The following is a 21,131-nucleotide window of genomic DNA, read 5'->3' on the forward strand; positions in this document are numbered from 1 at the left end:
GGAGGCCACCGTAGCGCAGAGGTTAGCATGTTCGCCTATGACACCGAACGTCTGGGTTCGAATCCTGGCGACAACTTCAGAAAAAGTTTTTAACGGTGGTTATCCCCTCCGAATGCTGGCGACATCTGTGAGGTACTATGCAATGTTAAAACTTCTCCCCACCCAAAGAGGTGTCGTACTGTGGCACGCCGTTCGGACTCAGTTATAAAAAGGATGCACCTTATCATTCAAATTTTTCATCGGACAGCAATCAGTGATGTGTGGGAAGTTTATCCCAGTTCCTTAATGGAATGTTCATGGGCAAATTTGCATTTGTAGAGGGAGCTAGTTATAATTTGAGTAGGATAGAATGTACAGATGACATGTGGTCCCAGTTTATACGAGGGTCGACAGCCTGCACTATCCCAGATTTTTCAAGAAGAAGAGGGTAAATGTTGCTGCCCATGCCGAATCATTGTGGATGGCTAATTCCTCTTTTCTACTAAGGACCTCGTTCATGTAACGGTGAGTAAGCTGTATAGATAGGCGAGGGCCTATGGACGTGGCATGAAACTCACTGGGAGGCGAAAGCTTGTTGGATTCAGAAAACTTTAACTGGATGGCTAAAGCTACCACAATTGTCTGAGAGTGATTCTTGACCAGAGATTAAACTGGATACAGTACGTCAATGAAAGCTACAAAAGAAGACTGAATGCGCTCTACCCCTCTTGGGGCTTGCGCCGGTCAAGTACATTGGATTTTTACGGCGGTGGTTTGGCCAATTCTCATTTCGTATTTCTGGTGTGGCATGTGTGCCTTCCGCAGCATGATTGAGAGTGTTCAGAGTGCTTATTTCTGGAGCAAGGGGGAGTGACTTAAAAGTGGCGTTGAATGCCATGCTTAGACCTTTCTTTGCACTTAGCTGTTGGTTTTGCGTAACAAGGAATATCCCATTTAAACTAATGTAGTCAGAAAGCTGGCGCTCCTCAAATTTTGGGCATTCTTTTGCTCCGCTAGGGGATGCCGTTGTGCGGAGCTATATGCGGTTCGACGGATTATTTACATGTGAAGACCTTCCTTGTTGACGGGTTGAATATTGTCGAAAGGGGTTCTCTTGACTGTGGGTACGAGACCTACTGGACATACGTATGGGTCTAAATTAACAGTGGCACCGGGTCAGTATTAAGTTCCTTGGATTTAGGGAGCATATAAGCTTCTGAAGGCCACCGTAGCGCAGAGGTTAGTTTGAACGCCTGGGCTCGAAATCTGGCGAGACCATCAGCAAAAAATTTTCGGCGGTGGGTTTCCCCTCCTAATGCTGGCAACATTTGTGAGGTACTATGCCATGTAAAACTTCTCTCTAAAGAGGTGTCGCACTGCGGCACTCCGTTCGGACTCTGCTATAAAAAGGAGGCCCCTTATCATTGAGCTTAAACTTCGATCAGACTGCACACATTGATATGTGATTAGTGGAATATTCATGCACAAAATTTGCAAATTTACAAATAGGCTTCTGAACGGTTGTAGCTGACCTAAAGGCAATGTAGACGATTTCGGTATGGAAACGGCTACCTGATGGGACGCTCAATGTATACATCAGTGGACAGTAAAGTGGCACTGAAGGCGCTAGCGTAGTGCCATATGAGGTCGAGACTATGAAGTTTCTTCGAACGTAAGAAGTTTCTTCGAACCAAAAGGAAGGCAGTCAGACTGCTGGATCCCGAGCCATCAAGAGGTGGGCTGCCCAGAAATGGAAAACCGAAGACCATACGAATAAGGAGTGGGATGGTGCTGAGGCTGCGAAATAAGATGTCTCTTATACTGGGGCTGCGGTAACATGAATTCAGACTGGTTGACTTCTCTAGAGTATGTGATGAGGAGGGGGAGATAAACGGGGTCCGGCACAGGGGTTGGAACTTTGAGCTCCGATTTGTTCGTGGTTTTTCTCAACACGTGAAGCTCAGCTAAGAGAGCTACCGGATGCGTCTACAGGTTGCAGATAGTGCAATGCTCATTATACCGATTAGCCGCAAATGCTGTCGCAGACTATCAGCGATATCGAGTGGAGAGGGGCCTACCGGCACTGGCTCTTGCTTAAATACTGAGTATCTATAACACTCGGCGAGTTACAATTCAACTAATTGAGGCTTTTAAATACCCAACGGCCATCACTTTCCATGGCAATCTCATGGCAGCCGGTTATACGTAACGGATTGGCGGCCTCAGTGAACAACACAGTGCTAGAACAACAACATCATCTCTTTCCCTCGGCGATCGGTTCTTTAGACCAGAGTAAGCCTGCTCACCTATGGAGCAACAAAAGAAATTCTAAAAAGTCCCTTTTCGCATATGAAATACATTTCCTTTATTATTTAGTATAGAGAAAAAAATTTAGATGACTTTTTTATGAAATTGTTTGTAAACCGAAAATTTCTGTTATTTGATAACAACAATAAATTTAAAAATTAACAACAGAAACCAGTTTGGATGGTATCTGTCGTCTATTTGGTAGAAAAAAAAAAGAAAAACAAATAAAAAATAAACGTTATTCATAATCATAGTGTATGTTGTATAATGCATATATATATATGGATTCCAAAAACAGATACTGCTTTCAAATTTCAAGCAGTTAACCTTCATAAATCGAGTGAATCTTCGCTTCTCCACCTATTGCGTGTGGCACATTTACAACAAAAAAAACTGCACATAATTCTATTTCCTTCCATTCTTTGTTCCTTCTCCTTTCAATTCTAGTAATCATCACCACGTGAGACAACCTCTTTGCATGTGGGTCTTAACATGATGGTGTGTTCATACTGAGCTGTATAACATCCCTTAATATCGCACAGTGGTGGATAAGCTTCAACCACACCTTTGTCACACAAATCCTTCAAAGCCATATGATATTTGGTGGCACCGGCCCGATCCAACCAACGTTTACAGAAAGCCAGTGTACCAAAGTGCTTATTGATGGTACCCAATAGCTGTTTGGATGATGCTAAACGCAGTGGCACAAATGGAGCATCGAAATTCTTCATATAATGCGAACAATCCATGTCGTCATGAACCAGACCACGGCCAGTTGAGCCGAAAGTCTCAATGGCATAGAATTCGTTCTCTTCCATGCGCGTTGACTCACCACCTTTGACAATGGGCACAGTTTTGCCAGCATGAATACCTGGAAAAGGAGAGAAAGGAAAGAAATAAAAAAAAAACCTTAGTAGATGGAAAATAAGGTAATATGTCTGAATGTTAGAAGTGATGGATGAAGAGGCCTAAGATATACGAGTAAAGTGAGTAAGTAGTCATGTTGTTGTAGCAACATTTGTATGTGCAGGTGGCGATTCTCGTCAAGCTCGCCATTGGCCATAGGTTATTTAAAGGCGCCAATAACTTGCTTTGTACTATCGAGCATCAAAGACACTCAGTATATGAACAAGAGCCGGTGCTATTCGGCCTCTCACTGAGATTCCACTCGATACCGCGTCTGCAGTTGCAGCTTCTCCGAATGAAGCATTCCAATATCCGCTACCTGTGGACAACGCCAGCGGCTCCCAGCTAAACTTCTCTTGATAACGAAGGAAAAAACACAGATTGAAACTCAGTGTTACAGCTTGTAGATGATCATAGTTATACCATGCCGGGTTGTTGTTGCTATATCAGGGTGTTGTGTTCTATCTTTCGTCTGCTTAAATATTGAATACTCTGTTGAATATCCATATCCAGGAACTCTTCGACTAAGATGGGGTGCGTTCAGAGAGATCTTGGTCTGAGTCGAGCGAGTCTGGCTGGACAGTTAAACAGATGACGTGTGTCCTGTGGTCCCTGGTCAGAACCGGGACATACATCCTGCACGTTGGCAACAATCCTTGCTCTGTAGGAATTGAGGCGGCTGCAGAACTACTCTGGTTTGCCGGGGGAGGTCAATTTCTTCAGACGCAATGGGATGTTGCGATGCATGAATGTTGTTCAGACCCATGCCGCTTGATCTAGAGGTTCATTCTTGTAGCACTGAACCTCACGCTATAGGTCGTGAAAATCCACCTTGAGGCTTTTGGACATGGGAATTCTGACAGATCTGAATATTACTCCACCGCGTGTCACACAATTGACGAGACCACACTAGCGCTGTATGACATACCATAGACCGTTCAATTGCTTTGTACGTGATCAACAAAGTTTCTTTGTCAGCGCTGCTGGCAAGTGACTTCAATCCCATGGCAGTCGGTTTTACGCACCTGATTGATCTGATGGAGTCCCCATCGGCAAGGACTGTCGCCGATGGGGACTCTGCTCTGCAACTAAACCTAACTGAACTAAAACCAGAAACAAAAAAAGTTGTTTACTCATAGCGCTATGGATACTGCGGTACAAGGCCTTGGCGCCCAAGAAACCTATAGTCCTTAGACCACGATGACTGCGCGAATAGTCATCGTATATCACATAGGCGACTTTCATCAAGTGTTTGGCAAGTGTCCTACTTTACGACCTTATTCAACGCCGAGACCTGATAGCGCATGAACCAACACCGAGCTGGTGTTCGAACTCTGCTTGCCTACTAAAACTGCTAACTTAGAGTTTTTTCTCATGTAATTCTTCAGCTCTCACTATCTCTAAGAAAAAAAAAAATATTCAAGACATGTCTCAGAGGGCTTCTACTTAAGCAAAATACGCGGGAAGGACTCGGTTGACGCTCCGACCTTCATATCAGAGCAAATAACATAAAGATTTAATTTATATCTCTATACGTCTTACTCTTACTGGATGAAAACTTACACCCCTACCAACAAGCGCATCCACAAATTTGAATTAATTGTCACTACTACTTCAACTTCTCTTTCGATTCATTATTCTTATCTATCGTATATACTTACGATATGGACTAATCGAATGGCCATTCAAATTTCTTATCGCCTTCACTTGATATGTCTTGCCATCCAATTCCACTTCGTATGATTCCATAACTTCTTGAATGGCAGCTCCAATATCGCATAGACGCACATCAATGCCAGCCTCCTTGATGCCGGTATTGGTGGCATCCTTAACAGCTTGCAATAGCTTATCGTATTTATCATTAAATGTCAATGTGAAAGCGCAATCAATAATGCGACCCTTGATGTGTGTGCCAAAATCAATTTTACACACATCATCATACTGTAGTACGGTAGTATCGCCAGCATTGGGCGTATAATGAGCAGCACAGTGATTCAATGAGCAGCCGGTGGGAAAGGCCAAACCAGCTTCCAGACCATTTTCACCAATCAAACGACGTGCAGTATTCTCAAGTTCCTCACAAATCTGAATCATGGTCATGCCGGGTTTAATGTAGCGTTGCATGTATTGACGCGTTTGTCGATGTGCCTCAGCGGCATGCCGCAATTCCTGATAGATGTCATTGTGCATGCGATCCAAGGCACGTTTTTCTTCGTTGGTAAAACGATCAATGGCTTTGCTATCATCGGGACACTGGGGATGTTTCATAATTTCACCTTCAGGAAAATTGCCATCCGGGAAGAGTTCGGCAATGGCCACGGAAGGGGGTTCTGTTTGTCCACCCTTCTTTTGACTGCCGGCGCCTTTGTTTTTATTTTTATTCTTCTTTTTGTTGGAAGATTTCTTTTCGCCATCGGCGGCTTCACCACCGTTTATCTCATTATTTTTCTCCTGACCTCCGGCATTGTCGCCCTCTTCGCCACCACCATCGGCAGTTTTTTTGGCAGCGGCTTCTGCAACAAAAATACAGAGAATACAAAAATTAAAATATATATGGGTTACCGACATGTTGATAACCAGAAAACAGGTAACCAAGGAGTCGCCATTAGACCCCCTGCTTGGAAGTGTGAAAATAAAGTAACATTGACAAAATAAGGTTGGCTATAGATTCTTGGTTGGTTGTAGATTCTTGACTTCCCCCTCACCGCCAGGGAGCCGAATAAGAACACATTTGGTTTACTTACCTTGTCTCAGTTTCTTGTTATTGGGTTTGGGCTTTTTCTGTTTTTTAGGCTCCTCCTGTGCAGTGTTAGTATCACCATTTGTTTCCTGCACTTGCTCTTGTTTGGTGGCCTGGACATTACCATCAACTTTTGTTTCTTCCACAACGGCTGACATGTTTTCGAGCTTTTAAAATAATGAGTAAGACTATACAAAAAGAAATGTAGAAACGTAGATTCTATATTCTTGTTCAATTTTAATAAGCTCTAAATCAGAACAACCTAAAAAAGTCGTTCATCCGCGAAAAAGAAAGAATGAAACACGAAACACGAGTTTCATGAGTAACAAAGCAAAATCGAAGCGTTAAGCGGCGCGGCGTCTGACAAATGGAAAAATGGAATGGAAATAACTTGAAAATTAGTTATTATTATTTCAATTTATTTATTAGACATTCAAAGTTTTAAACGAAATTAGTTAAATAAATACTATTTTATTAATAAAGTTATGCCTACATTGCTTTGTTTTGCTCATGTTGTCTGAACGCCTTATAAAATTCTCTATGTTGTGCTTGGCCGCTTTAATTTAGGTTGATCTTTAAATGACGCTTGTTAAAATACAACTCTGTTGCTGTCATAAATATTATTGAACACAGCTTACAAGCCACATAAAGCCAAATAAACAAATAAATATTGCAAATAGACCAAAAACATTCTTTCCAAATGGACGATATATTCTTTCCACCCACCAAATCCAATAGTTTGGACGATTCAGATGATTTGAAGTTTTTCGATTCCCACCATCAAGACAATCACAAGACCAGTGAGAGTAGCCAAAATTCTTCGTCCGATGAACAGGGCGGCCCCAAGTCCGAGGACAATAGGGAGGAATCTAGAGATGATAGAGATGAACTGCATAGAATTAAATCGGAGAACTCAGATCATAGAGATGATGCAGATGAGCAGCCACAAAATAAGAAACAAAAGAGTAAAAAGGAAATAGAGGAGGAGGAACGTGAAAAAATGCAGTAAGTTTGACGCATTCGAATGTACAAAGCCCTTAAGTAATTTTATTGTACTTGTTCTTTCTTCTAGGGTGTTAGTTTCCAATTTTACCGAAGAACAATTAGATCGTTATGAAATGTATAGAAGATCGGCATTTCCCAAGGCAGCCGTCAAGCGTCTAATGCAAACAATTACCGGCTGTTCAGTATCACAGAATGTAGTCATAGCAATGTCTGGTATAGCAAAAGTCTTTGTGGGTGAAATAGTGGAAGAAGGTAAGCTCATATTACCAGCGGGACACATTTAGCTGGTTAAAACATCAGCCCTTAAGACGTAGTTGATCAAGAAATGATCTGTTTGCCATCGCACTTAACCTTGTTCGGATCCAATGGACGACGAATAGTCTCCAAGGACGGCATTCACTTGATACTTATTCATCTCTTCCGCTACCTTAACCACCAGCTTGAAATGCATGTTGATCTAGTGATTACCTATAGTAGCGCTGAACCTCTTGCTGTAGATCATAAATTTCATCGGGCGGTGGTTATTATCCACAAGATGGCGATTTGATGATGCTGCTTAGACAGACAAGAAGGGTTTATGCCTTCTGACGGAGGTGTTAGTAATGATTACCGAAGACATGTTTTGCTGCAGTTCGTAGAGCAACTTTCTGCCTGATTTGGCTCCTATTCCACACACAGCTGTCACACAGCTGGTGAGTCCACACTGGTGCTGCATAGTTCATTACGGAATGGTCAATTGTTTTATAACAAGTCAACAAAGGTTCTTTGTCAGCACTAGAGATGTGCACGTGAGTGATTTTTTACTCACGCTCACGAGACAAAAAACTCAGGTTCACGTGCGCTCACGAGACAAAAATGTTACTCACATTCATGAAAAACTTGCGAATCACGATTGAAACTATATTTTTCCATGAAGCGAATAATATTTTTTTGCAAACATCGGCGATAAGTTGGGGCAATATAAGTGAAAAAGTAGTACTTGTCTTATAGTGAGAAAATGACATACACAAATTATATTAGCAACCCTTAAAACCATTATGGCTTCCATTGGCAGCATCATTTTTATACCCTCCACCATAGGATAGGGGTATACCAATTTCGTCATTCCGTTTGTAACGAAATATGCATCTAAGACCCCATAAAGTATATATATTCTCGATCGTCATGACATTTGTCCGACCATCTGTCGAAAGTACGCTTACTTTCGAAGGATTAAAAATCTATGCGCTTGAAATTCTTATTATTGTAGGTCAGTTGGGATTGTTAATGGGCCAAATCGGTCCATGTTTTGATATAGCTGTCATATAAACCGGTCGGCGCAATTCCTATCCGATTTCGTGTTTTGGTATCACTTCCGACAACTGTGCCAAGTATGGTCTAAATCGGTTCATAACCTGATATAGCTGTCATATACACCGACCTTCTAGAGGGAGCAATTCTTATCCGATTTGGGTGAAATTTTGCATGAAGTTTTCTGGTATGAGTCCCAACAACTATGCCACGTATAGTCTAAATCAGTCCATAACCTTATATAGCCGCCATATAACACGGTCTCCCGATTAGACATCTTGAGCCTCTAGAGGGCGTGTGACGTGTTTCGTTATAACTTTCAACAACTGTGCTAAGTATGGTTGAAATCGGTAGATAACCTGAAATAGCTGCCATATAAACCGATCTTGGGTCTTGACTTCTTGAGCTTCTAAAGAGCACAATTCTTATTCGATTTGGCCGAAATTTTGCATGAAGTGTTTTATTTTGATTTTTAACAACTTGTAGTTCATAATTTTCCCGTAAGTCATGACTCAATCGCGCACGATCACGTGATAAGATTTGAATCTCACTCACGTGACTCACGCGTGACACGACTACACCTCTAGTCAGTACCCAACGTGCTGCACCATTAAATTGAGGACTAGAGATGTCGTGAGATTTTTCACGCACGCTAACAAGAAAATAATTGTATTCGCGCACGCTTGCGCACGACTTTTATGTCAACTCACGTTTATGCATGCTCACGAGACAAAAAATTATCCCACGAGAAAATTAAAACTCATGAGAAAAACATGACTCACGATTGAAAAAAAATATTTTTCCATGAAGCGAATAATAATATGTTTGTATTTAAGCTGCGCAATAAGCGCCTACAGTTTGCGGATAGTGGAATGCTCCGCACGGAGCAGCTGCAACTGCAGTCGTGGACAATCAGCGGTATCGAGTGCAGAGTCTCGCAGAGGCCTGGCGGGACCACCTATTGTTTAAATACTAAGTGCCTATGATGTTCGATTTGAAAATGCGGCTTATTGACGCCTGTAAATAACCAAAGACCATCATGTCCCCGCGACGGTCGGTCATATACTTCCAAATTGTGTCTGATCGTTGCAGGGCAGTCGTGGTGCGAAATCCATGCTTTTACTCACTCACGACATGCTTTTACACACTCCCTTCTTACCTAGAGACATTTCAGGGACAGTAATCATGTACTCCACTCCCAGGACGAAATGGTGCTGCGGATGACATTTGTTACTTCATTAACTGTAAATTGTGGTGGTTGTTCTTCGTGTCGTGTAGGTAAACGAAGAGCACATCAGCTCTTCTGATCAGTCAGTCGTGAGCCACCCAAACTATAAGTCCAGCCCATGTGCTAATCCATTTCCATTTTTTTCGCCTCAAAAGTAGCAAATGTTGATCTTGATGGAAGTTTGACAACCTGTTAAAACCCAGGGATTCCTTTAAAATATTTTCACTTTCGAACTCTCCAAACCATCTTCAGGCTTCTTCACCGACGTGTCGAAGATCTCGCTTAACTTCTTCCTTTATTAATATATCGTAAAAAAATATCTAAAATTCCTCCATTTTGAATCTTAAACTCTTTTCATTTTAGCCCTAGATGTTATGGAGGAAATGGGCGACACTGGAGCCTTACAACCCAAATATTTGCGTGAAGCTGTGAGACGCCTCCGACAACGTAATCGCATGCCCATTGGCAAATTTCAAAAACCCTATTTTAGATTAAATTAGTTTAAATGAATTGTAATAGCTTTAATAAATAAATGTATATTTTTAAACCTATGACTTATACTTTCCGAACAAATTTAAAAAAAAAAAATTTTTTGTTACCAAAATTTTATTTTTTTATAAAAATTTAAAATTTCTTCAACATTTTACAAAAATTAGGTATTAAAAAATTACTTCAACTCTTTTTTGAGTAGAAAAAACACAACGTAACGGTCGTAACGACCTTATTCACAAAATCTATAGGTCGATTATGGATTGCAACCCAACTTAGGTTGAGTTGCCAACGGGCAAATTTGTTATAGAAATGTTCATTTTTGCATAGAATTGCATACTCTTTTACAATTTATTTAATAGTTGAACGTTCAAGACACTGATATCGAATGAAACTTAAAAATTTTCAACTTAATATGTTTTTATTTCATGATTTTATCTTCTGGCAACGCAACTATAGTTGAGTTGCCATCTATAATCGACCCTTTAAAGCAGATTTGAAATAGGTTTATTTGACATATTTCCTCTATAGAATGTCAAGTATACCTTTTTTAAGCCTTTTGTGAATAAGGCAATTAAAAAATAAATGTAGTTTTTTTAAAACAAAAAATTTTCAAAATATATTTTTTTAGTAAATTTTTTGTAAATTTCATAAAAAAAAATTTTGAACAAAATTTTATTTTTTTTATAAAAATCAAAATTTAGCAAAATTGTACAAAAAATAGATAATAAAATAATAACCTATTTGTTAAAATTTTATTTCCATAGAAGAATTTTAAGAAAGCCAACATCAGCATAGTTTTATTTACATATCACAATTGAATATTATTACAATACATGTAGAATTTAGCTAAAATTTATTTTCCAAACTTCTGCTAAATTTAATTTTGATAAAAAATATTTTAGTATTAAACATTTTGTTCTTCATCGATGTGTCTTAATGTGCTAACATCCCATTATATTAGGTGTCTGCCCATATACATGGCCTAAGGTAAGCACATGCTAATCTGGCATCTCTCTAGCTTTATAACGGTTCTTCATATTGTGTTTATTTTTCCTGTTGTGAGGATCGCTTTATTTTTAAGTGAAAGTTAAAGTAAACAAATTGCACACTATTAAGTGAATAATTGAATATTTAAGGTGCTTAACATTGTTTTAAAAGGTAAGGCGTTTTATATACTTTATTTTTCTTAAAACTTGTGATACTTACTTTTGTCTATTTGCAGGAAGACACGTTTGCAGGTATGTGATATAAAATAGCCCATTCTTTTTGGGGGCTGAGCTGACGCTTGCGTTAACAGCACTTCAGGACATGCAGCAGCCCAGTTCTATTTAATTAGGTTGTGTGTTAATATTAAGATATCATACAATAGATCTAACCATCTGCCTTTCCCTACATGTTTGGGGATCATCCAGCTCGTTGAATTGGAAGTTTGTTTGTACATTAGGCCGGGTCGATTTTTTTTGTTAAAAAATCTTACACCAATAACGTAAACTACATACAATTCTAAGAAGTTTTTGCGAAGAAACCATTCATCTAAAATAAAAACCTAATCCGCGCCTCTCGACTTCACCATATTTTTTCTGTTATTTCGATACTTGATATTCTTGTGATCAAGGTACAGGTCACATTTGTTGTTCGATTATCGTACAATTTTGCACAAGTCACTTATTTGGGTCCAAGGACGAACGCTTTTGATTTTGAACAAAATCGGTGTAGACTTCGATATAGTTCCCATATATATCTTCCATCCGATATGACCTTTTAAGGTTCTAGTAGCCATAAAACCCCGTTTACACTGCTCATTAAGTCCGGATTAAGGCTCGCGTCAGCTGATTTTATAAAGGGAAAAATAAGAAGACTTATAATTATTTAATGCCTTATTTATAAAAAATAATGACACATTAGAAATTAAATATCCTACTATTCCTCCAATAATACAAACAAATAATGTTAATAACTTTAAAGTTTTAGGTAAAATGATTACTATAGGACTTGGGAAAATTAATCATCTTAATATGCTCCCCCCAAAAATTCTTAAAATTAATAAACCTATTATACTTTTTAATATAACTCAACCTTCATCATTTAATAACAGATGATCGAGGAATTAAATCTGTATTTAAAGAGCAGTGTAAAGGGGGTTTAAATTTGGTCCGAAAAGTTTACGATAATCTGACAACAAATGCGACCTGCACCTTGATTACAAGAATATCGAAAGAACAGGAAAAAAATTGTTGAAGTCGAAGGCGCGGATTAGGATTTTATTTTTGATACATGGTTTCTTGGAAGAAACTTCTTAGAATTGTATGTAGTTTACGATTTTGCTATACGATTTTTCGTTTTTTCATCCATACAAGTCAATCCGTGTGTCGTGTACTGAGGCGGCAGTCCTAACCAATGAAGGACTTCATAGGGTCAATCCGGTTGCCATGTATTGTAGTTGTAAAAGTCTATGGCTTTCATACTTAATTCGTTAAATGTTCAAATCTGGAAACCATGAAATTTTGCTGGTATGCGTCAAAAGTAATTTGAGTAAAAATTGGCTGGAAAGATAAACAGATGGCGCGTTGTCGCTGATTAGAAGCAGAGCACACATCTCACACTTTGCCATCCCGGTTGAAACTTTTAATTCCAATCTGTGTGGTGTTCATCGTTATCACGAGAAGCTCTGCTAAAAGCTTCCTGGTGCGTCCACAGGTGCGGTTGTGGAATGTTTCACACGGGGTAGCTGCAAATACCGGGCGGCAATGGCCCCTACTTAATTACTGAGAGTGTATGACGCTCGATATGACAAGCGACTTACATAACCATTGGTCATAACGTTCCCGCTGAAGGTTAGGTGATGCAAAATGCAAAATTTTTTTGCAAAATTTGCTGATGAACATTCATTCCATTAAGAAACAGGGGTAAACTTCTCACATATCAATGAGTGCAGTCCGATTCAAGTTTAAGCTCAATGATAAGGGGCCTCCTTTTTATAGCCGAGTCCGAGCGTCCGCAGTACGACACCTCTTTGGAGAGAAGTTTCACATGGTGTAGTACCTCACAAATGTTGCCAGCATTAGGAGGGGAAACCGCTGAAAAATTTTTCTGATGATCTCGCCAGGATTCGAACCCAGGCGTTCAGCGTCATAGGCGAACATGCTAACCTCTGCGCTACGGTGGTTAGTTAGATGATATCGTCCCCAAAACCTGACAACCAATTCCAATCACCTGTTTACAGGCCCGGAAAAATCTACTAATCTGACTGCATAATCACTATGGAACGCCCCGATTGAAGCGGCCAGATTCCTGCTGTTAGATCTGCTGGGTGAATATTCTTTGAGTGAATCAATCTGTGCATTTACAGCAAATGTGGCAACAACGTTTCCGCGGGGTTTGGTCCTAAGGAACGGATCGTGCTTACTCACCTATAGGAGCTTAACGAAGACAGCTACCTCCACATGCAAAAATGTGGCTTCAATAATACTTTGCCAACAATCCGAGGTCAATAGGAACATATCTGAGCCAGAACTTATCTGGTTAGGTTGGGTTGGAAGAGGATGGATCCTAATCTGTAAATTAATTGATAAAATCAGCGGCAGATATCATCGTCTCCAATTCTTATGCGAGACATTTGTTAACTTGCCCTCTTGTGTTCTGTTGTGTAAAAAATTCAAAATTTTACACAATTTTTGTTTTATTTAAGCCGTGGTGAACTATTTGTGCGTCATTGCAGTTTGTGTTGTTGCTCTTTATAATTTCGTAATTTTTTTATTTATTTATTAATAATTTTTTTCATAGAAAAGCTTTATATATGAGCGACGTTTTGGTTGTAATTCATTCCAATATAAGCCATAGGCTGGTGGAGGATCCTCATGGTATTTGGGAGTCTCTTTTTTAGCAGCAGACATAGCCGAAAGCCTGTTTTTAATCTTGGGTCTCCATTGTTTCCAATATAAAGTGAAACATTTTCCAGAGGCAAAGTAAAAAATCTCAATTAAGCTGATAATGCTGAAACCATACATCAAGCCCATAATTCCACCAAAACGATCTGAAATAAAAGGCAAAACAGTTAGAATAGGGAATCTGGGCATAATTGACGACCCACTCAATTGCACCACCCAATCTCCTACAATATCCATTTCTGTGGCATGGGCAAAACGTTGTTTGAAAAATAATTTTATAATGGCCAAGGGCTTTTTGTCATCTATGCCTTTGCTATTTGAGAGAAAACAAAAAATGGAAATCCAAATCTTGGAGGCTAGCTATCAAAAGCACTTACAGCAGTCCATGACTGTAAGCCTCTCCATTGGTTCTTCTCATGGTCATTTCATTGAGGTAGATGCGAAATTTCACACCATCACATGTGGGCAAACATTGGGGACATTTATGACCTGTCTCTGAATAATCCTCATCAGATGCCTTTTGAACATAATCGAAATAGTTCCAATCATACCACATGGCATTCCATTCGCGTAGACATTTCACATCGATGAGATTGCAAATCGTAAGATTATGTGTAGATGCCATGGGAGGGGCAATACAACCACAATGCTTAAGCATTGATTCAGATCGACAATGGAGCAGGCACTCATCAATGGAATAATAAGTTCTGTGTTTAGAACGTCGGACACCAAAGTAAGATTTTGTTAACCAAATCAGGGAATTGGTGGATTTTTGTTTTACCTGTTCAATAGCTTTTGGCCTTCATCCGGAAAATAACAATTTCGTACTTGGGGATCAAATTGTCGCACATTATCGGTTGAATCATAAAATTCAGGTTGAATGGGTATTTCCACAATGGAGTAGTAATTTACCAAAATTTCTCCTATATGACTGGATTGTATGCTGGCATAATCGTTCTGAGGAAAGACAGTGATCTAAAAATAAATTAAAAACAAAAACAGATAACTTCAATAGAAACATAAAGAAACCGCCTGAATTGTAATCCTTTCGCCGTGTTGTTAGAAGAACTCTGTTAATGATGTAACACTGTTAACATTTTAACAGAGATCTGTTAAAGTTACAGCAATGCTCTTCATTGAATTCAAATGTCGTTGATGACCTACCACAAAAGCATCTATATCAAAATCTCTTATTGTGGCATCTTTAGGATCGGCTTTAATCCTTTCAATGTGTTGTTAGAAGAACTCTGTTTATGCTGTAACACTGTTAACATTTTAACAGAGATCTGTTAAAGCTAAAGCAATGCTGTTCATTGAATTCAAATGTCATTTATGACCTACCACAAAAGCATCTATATCAAAATCTCTCGTTGTGGCATCTTTAGGATCGGCTTGTAAAACAAATTGTATGGAATTTAATATAGAATTGGCTTGAAATTGAACAGGATCATGTTCTCGTGCAAAATTATTATCATCTTCACGTATAGATCTGAAAAACAAAAAATTAAAAACAAGTAAAAGGGTGTTAAGTTCGGCCGGGCCGAATTTTATATACCCTCCACCATGGATCAAATTTGTTGAGTTCTTTTCCCGGTATCTCTGTTGTGCTGTTTCAGGCTATAGACCGATGCTGTTTCTGGCTACAGACCGATTCAGACCATATTTGACACGTATGTTGAAGGTCGTGGGAGAAACCGTTGTACAAAATTTCAGCCAAATCGGATAATAATTACGCCCTCTAGAGGCTCAAGAAGTCAAGATCCCAGATCCGTTTATATGACAGCTATATTAGGTTATGGATCGATTTGAAACATACTTAGTACAGTTGTTGGAAGTCATAACAAAATACGTCATGCCAAATTTCAGCTAAATGGGATAGGAATTAAGCCTTCTAGAGGCTCAAGAAGTAAAGTAGGGAGATCGGTTTATGTGGGAGCTGTATCAGGCTATAGACCGATTCGGACCATATTTCATACGTATGTTGAAGGTTACGGGAAAAGTCGTTGTTCAAAATTTCAGCCAAATTTGATAATAATTACGCCTTCTAGAGGCTCAAGAAGTCAAGATCCCAGAACGTTTAATGTGGCAGCTATATCAGGTTTTAGACCGATTTGAGCCATATTTGGCACAGTTTGTGGAGGCCATAATAAAACACCCCATGCTAAATTTCAGCCAAATCGGATAGGAATTGCGCCCTATAGACGCTCAAGAAGTCAAGACCCCACATAGGTTTATATTACAGCTATATCTGGTTATGGACCGATTTCAATCATACTCAGCACAGTTGTTGGAAGTCATAATAAAACACCTCATACAAAATTTCAGCCAAATCGGATAGGAATTACGCCCTCTAGAGACTCAAAATGTTAAAAACCCAGATCGGTTTATATGACGGCTATTTGAGGTTATGGACCGATTGGAACCATAATTGGTACAGTCGTTAGAAACTATAACAAAAAATCTCTTGGCAAATATCAGTCAAATCTGAAAGGAATTGCGTCCTCTAGTGGCTCAAGAAGTCAAGATCCCGGATCGGTTTATAATGCAGCAATATCAAAACATGGACCGATATGGTCCATGTTAAGGAGTATTTGTGCAAAATTTCATGCGGATAGCTTTAGCGTGCTTTCGACAGATAGGCGGACGGACATGGCTAGATCGACTTAAAATATCATGACGATCAAGAATATATTGGGTTGCCCAAAAAGTAATTGCGGATTTTTTAAAAGAAAGTAAATGCATTTTTAATAAAACTTAGAATGAACTTTAATCAAATATACTTTTTTTACACATTTTTTCTAAAGCAAGCTAAAAGTAACAGCAGCAATTACAGAGTCACAAGCTGTGAAAAAATTTGTCAACGCCGACTATATGAAAAATCCGCAATTACTTTTTGGGCAACCCCATACTTTATGGGGTCTTAGACGAATATTTGGAGGAATTACAAACAGAATGACGAAATTAGTATACCCCCATCCTGTGGTGGAGGGTATAAAAACCCAAAACATTAGTTTTCCACTTACATATCATTGGCATAACTCTCTCTCTTATAGTTGAACATGCAGCATACACCCGATGATGTCAAGCGTTTACGAAAATATTCCGATATATTGACAGGAATTCCATATACAATACCCTTTATTATTAACTGATTACAATCAGGTCCAAGATCTTTTAGAATATCTCGCATTGGATATTGACTTGTGTTGTAGGTAGATTTTAAAATCATATCCAATTTTTCCAATACTGTCTGATTGGTTTTACCCTCATTAAAGGGGAAGAGGTAGAAATCATCTAAGGCGAATAAATAGTGAAACATTTCCTCTTCTGATCTGGCCAAATAAAATGGTCTATAGCGTTGTTGTCTGCGGAATCTAAAAACAAAGGGAATAACAAAAAACACACAAATTAAACGAAAGTTTTCTATAGCAAGTAAAAACGTGCTAAATTTGACCGGGCAGAATGTTGGATATCCACCACCATGGATTCGGCTAAATATTTGCCTTTATTAGCTCTGTTCGTATTTGAATTTGCTATGGATTAAGCAGTCATATCGGATAAGCGGTATTTAAGCGCCCTATATAAGTATGTAGACCGATTCGGATCATACTAGTCACGGGCGCTGGACGAGGTGAAAGTTGGGTCCTCTAGGAGCACACTAAGTCAAATCCGGGTATCTGTTTATATGGGGTCTCTTTTAGTTCATCGATTCGAATCATATCATGAATGTTGGAAGTCATAGCAGAAGTATTTGGGCCAAATTTCAGCCAAATAAGATAAAATTGCGGCTACTATGAGTTCAATGAATCAAATCCGGGCATCGGTTTATAAGGGGGACCTTTCAGTATATACACAGATTCGAATCATACTTGGCATGGATGTTGGAAATGGAATTGTACAAGTGAGTTGTCGAGCCATGAGTCGAGATTTTCTCGTGAGTGATGATTTTCTCAAGAGTGTCTCGTGCGTGAGCAAAACTTTCGTCTCGTGAACGTGCGTGAACGTGAGTCGACATAAAAAATTCGTGAGTAACATTTTTTGGGTGGAGAATCACTTATGCGCACATCTCTAGTTGGAATTAATAGCAGAAACCTTTGTGTCAAATTAGAGGAAAATTGAGGCTACTAGATGGTCAAAAAGTCAAATCCGGGGATCGGTTTTTATGGCGGATATATCAGTTTAAAGACCCATTGAAAGACAGAACGGAAGTCCTAATGCTAAATTTCAGCCAAATTGGATGAAAATTGAGTTCTCTAGGGTCATTGGAAAAGATTTTTAATACCATTTGGTATCAATTCAATACCAGACAAAGGAGGCTATTAGGAATTGACGCCTTCACATTTTTATACCCTCCACCATATGATGGGGGTATACTAATTTCGTCATTCTGTTTGCAACTCCTCGAAATATTCGTCTAAGACCCCATAAAGTACAATATATATATTCTTGATCGTCATGATATTTTAAGTCGATCTAGCCATGTCCGTCCGTCTGTCCATTCGTCCGTCTGCTGAAAGCACGCTAACTTTCGAAGGAGTAAAGCTATCCGCTTGACATTTTGAACAAATACTTCATATCAGTGTAGGCCGGTTGGGATTGTAAATGGGACATATCGGTCCATATTTTGATATAGCTGCCACATAAATCGATCCGGGATCTTGACTTCTTGAGTCACTAGAGGGCGCAATTCTTATTCGATTTGGCTGAAATTTTGCATAAGATGTTTTGTTTTTGTTTCTAACAACTGTGCCAATTATGGTTCAAATCGGTCCATAACCTGACATAGTTGTCATATAAACCGATCTGGGGTCTTGACTTCTTGAGGCACTAGAGGGCGCAATTCTTATCCGATTTGGCTGAAATTTTGCATGAGGTGTTTTGTTGTGACTTCCAATAAATGTGCCAAGCATGGTTTAAATCGGTCCACAACCTGATATAGCTGTCATATGAACCGATCTTGGGTCTTGACTTTTTGAGCCTCTAGAGTGCGCAATTCTTATCCGATTGGAATGAAATTTTGCACGACGTGGTTTGTTATGATTTCCAACAAATATGATTCAAATCGGTCCATAACCTGACATAGCTGTCATATAAACCTATCCGGGATCTTGACTTCTTGAGCCACCAGAGGACGCAATTCTTATCCGATTTGGCTGAAATTTTGCATGAGGTGTTTTGTTATGACTTCCAACAACTGTGCCAAATGTGGATCAAATCGGTCCATGTTTTGATATAGCTGCCATATAAACTGACCTTGGATCTTGACTTCTTGAGCCTCAAGAGGGCGTTATTATTATCTGATTTTGCTAAAAATTTTGTACAACGAGACGTCGTAATATATACGTGTCAAATATGGTCTGAATCGGTCTTCAGCCTGATACAGCTCCCCTATAAACCGATCTCCCTATTTTACTTTTTGAGCTCCTAATAGGCCCAATTCTTATTCGATTTCGCTGAAATTTTACACATAGACTTCTACTGTGGTCTCCAACACTCAATTCGATTAGCATAGCAATTCTTTTCTTTTAACCTTTGTTTGTCTAAAAAGAGATACCGGGAAAGAAGTCGACAAATGCGAACAATGGTGGAAGGTATATAAGATTCGGCCCGGCCGAACTCAGAACGTTTTTACTTGTTATTGTTGTTTTAATACAATTTGAGCGAGTTTTAATACAATTTGAGTGCGTTTTAATACAATTTGAGTGGGTAGAAACCTGCTCAAATACTCGAAAGCGGTGAAAATGGAAATAGGACAAATTCTAAGGATATTATACATCAAAAACCTGATAGTCTCTTATGTGGAAACCTATGCTGTGTTTGTGTCTTCATATCAAAGCCACTTCTGGAAATCTATGGATATGGAATCAATAGCTGAATACAAAGAATTGAGGTTGGTCACGGTGTAACATTACTTTTTGTAATTATTAACATACATAATCGAAATAAAATTAGATTAAAATTATTTTCAATGGTTTTTTTGGTGGATTGATTAATAACGGTTTGGTACTAAAGCCAATAACGGTCTGGTGCTAAAACCAATAACATATTGGTATTAAAACCGATACCAGTTAGGTAATAAGGCTAATACCAAACGGTACTAGTCATTTATGTTTCATCCATACCATCCGGTATTGTTTTTGTACCATAGGGCCTTGTTTTACTATCGATACCGTATGGTACTGAAATGAGCACGTTTGGTATACATTTTCCTCTGTGTGTACCCCCAATCGGTTAATTTTTACATAGAAAAAATTTTTTAACTAATTTCTAAAGAAATGTAAATCGAACGAGACTATATGGGATTTTAACGAAAGGTATTTGGGAGTTAAAGGCAAATATATATTAATTATTGGGTTGCCCAAAAAGTAATTGCGGATTTTTCATATAGTCGGCATTGAGAAATTTTTTCACATTATTAATTCACATTTTCACATTTTCAATTTTTATTAAAAATTCATTTACTTTCTTTTGTGAAAAAATGTGAAAAAATTTCTCAATGCCGACTATATGAAAAATCCGCAATTACTTTTTGGGCAACCCAATATTTTAAAATTAATTATATATTAATTATTGGGTTGCCCAAAAAGTAATTGCGGATTTTTCATATAGTCGGCATTGAGAAATTTTTTCACATTGTTAATTCACATCTTCACATTTTCAATTTTTATTAAAAATTCATTTACTTTCTTTTAAACAATCCGCAATTACTTTTTGGGCAACCCAATATTTTAAAATTTGTACCATGTCAAAGGGAAGCCGAAAGCACTTAAATGTATAGCGAACATTGGATTATATCAGGGTAGGTTAGCTTCGAAATCGCGATCTCCATAGCCCGCCCAATACATTAATAGCAACCACATTTTGTCGAAAACTGTTTAAAAAATGGTTTTTATTTTGTTTTCTACTCTAAAAGAAACAAAAACAAACCATATTCGTTTCAGCTGGAGAAAAAAAATTCAACGACAAAATGAAACGGCCAAAATAAAAAATAGCGCAAAAAACCAAAAAAAAAAAAAATCGAAAATTTTTTTAAGAATAAAATTAACAAAAAAAAAAATAAATAAATAAAGAAATGAAAAAAATCCCAGTAAGTTTTTTTGTTTCTCTTCCCTTCTCTTCCGTTTCAAGTTCATTCGTTCCTTGCGATATTGAGTCCATGATGGTAGGCTTATCAGCCATCACCTGCTGTCTACAATTCTTGTCTAACATTTCAGCCACTTGCCTTCCCGCAAGCATTTTCATATCTTTTGCTTAAGGAAATATGCTGCGAAAACCCCCATTCATAGGTAGCAGCACC

General features: G+C 38.6%; 3 protein-coding genes across 3 annotated transcripts; 1 reads left to right on the forward strand and 2 right to left on the reverse strand.

Annotated features, from left to right (window-relative positions):
* Positions 1–2,319: 2,319 nt before the first annotated feature.
* Positions 2,320–6,238, reverse strand: LOC106082078 (uncharacterized). The gene is made up of 3 exons (XM_013244395.2): positions 5,937–6,238; positions 4,854–5,705; positions 2,320–3,157 (listed from the first exon to the last, which is right to left on the reverse strand). The coding sequence occupies exons 1-3, from the start codon at positions 6,088–6,090 to the stop codon at positions 2,730–2,732; spliced, it is 1,434 nt and encodes a 477-aa protein (XP_013099849.2). The 5' UTR covers positions 6,091–6,238; the 3' UTR covers positions 2,320–2,729.
* Positions 6,239–6,567: 329 nt separating this feature from the next.
* LOC106082056 (transcription initiation factor TFIID subunit 11) lies at positions 6,568–10,006 on the forward strand. The gene is made up of 3 exons (XM_013244364.2): positions 6,568–6,937; positions 7,005–7,189; positions 9,819–10,006. Exons 1-3 carry the CDS (start codon positions 6,633–6,635, stop codon positions 9,953–9,955), a joined length of 627 nt encoding a protein of 208 aa, XP_013099818.1. The 5' UTR covers positions 6,568–6,632; the 3' UTR covers positions 9,956–10,006.
* Positions 10,007–13,711: 3,705 nt separating this feature from the next.
* LOC106082075 (pickpocket protein 28) lies at positions 13,712–21,070 on the reverse strand. Its single transcript, XM_059365742.1, has 9 exons — positions 21,057–21,070; positions 16,858–17,208; positions 15,176–15,323; positions 15,107–15,120; positions 14,999–15,056; positions 14,616–14,809; positions 14,212–14,541; positions 14,038–14,147; positions 13,712–13,980 (listed from the first exon to the last, which is right to left on the reverse strand). The coding sequence occupies exons 1-9, from the start codon at positions 21,068–21,070 to the stop codon at positions 13,712–13,714; spliced, it is 1,488 nt and encodes a 495-aa protein (XP_059221725.1).
* Between the last annotated feature and the right edge of the window lie 61 nt (positions 21,071–21,131).

Source organism: Stomoxys calcitrans, chromosome 3 (assembly GCF_963082655.1).
Source record: "Stomoxys calcitrans chromosome 3, idStoCalc2.1, whole genome shotgun sequence".
In the NCBI taxonomy this organism is placed as follows: Eukaryota; Metazoa; Arthropoda; class Insecta; order Diptera; family Muscidae; genus Stomoxys; species Stomoxys calcitrans.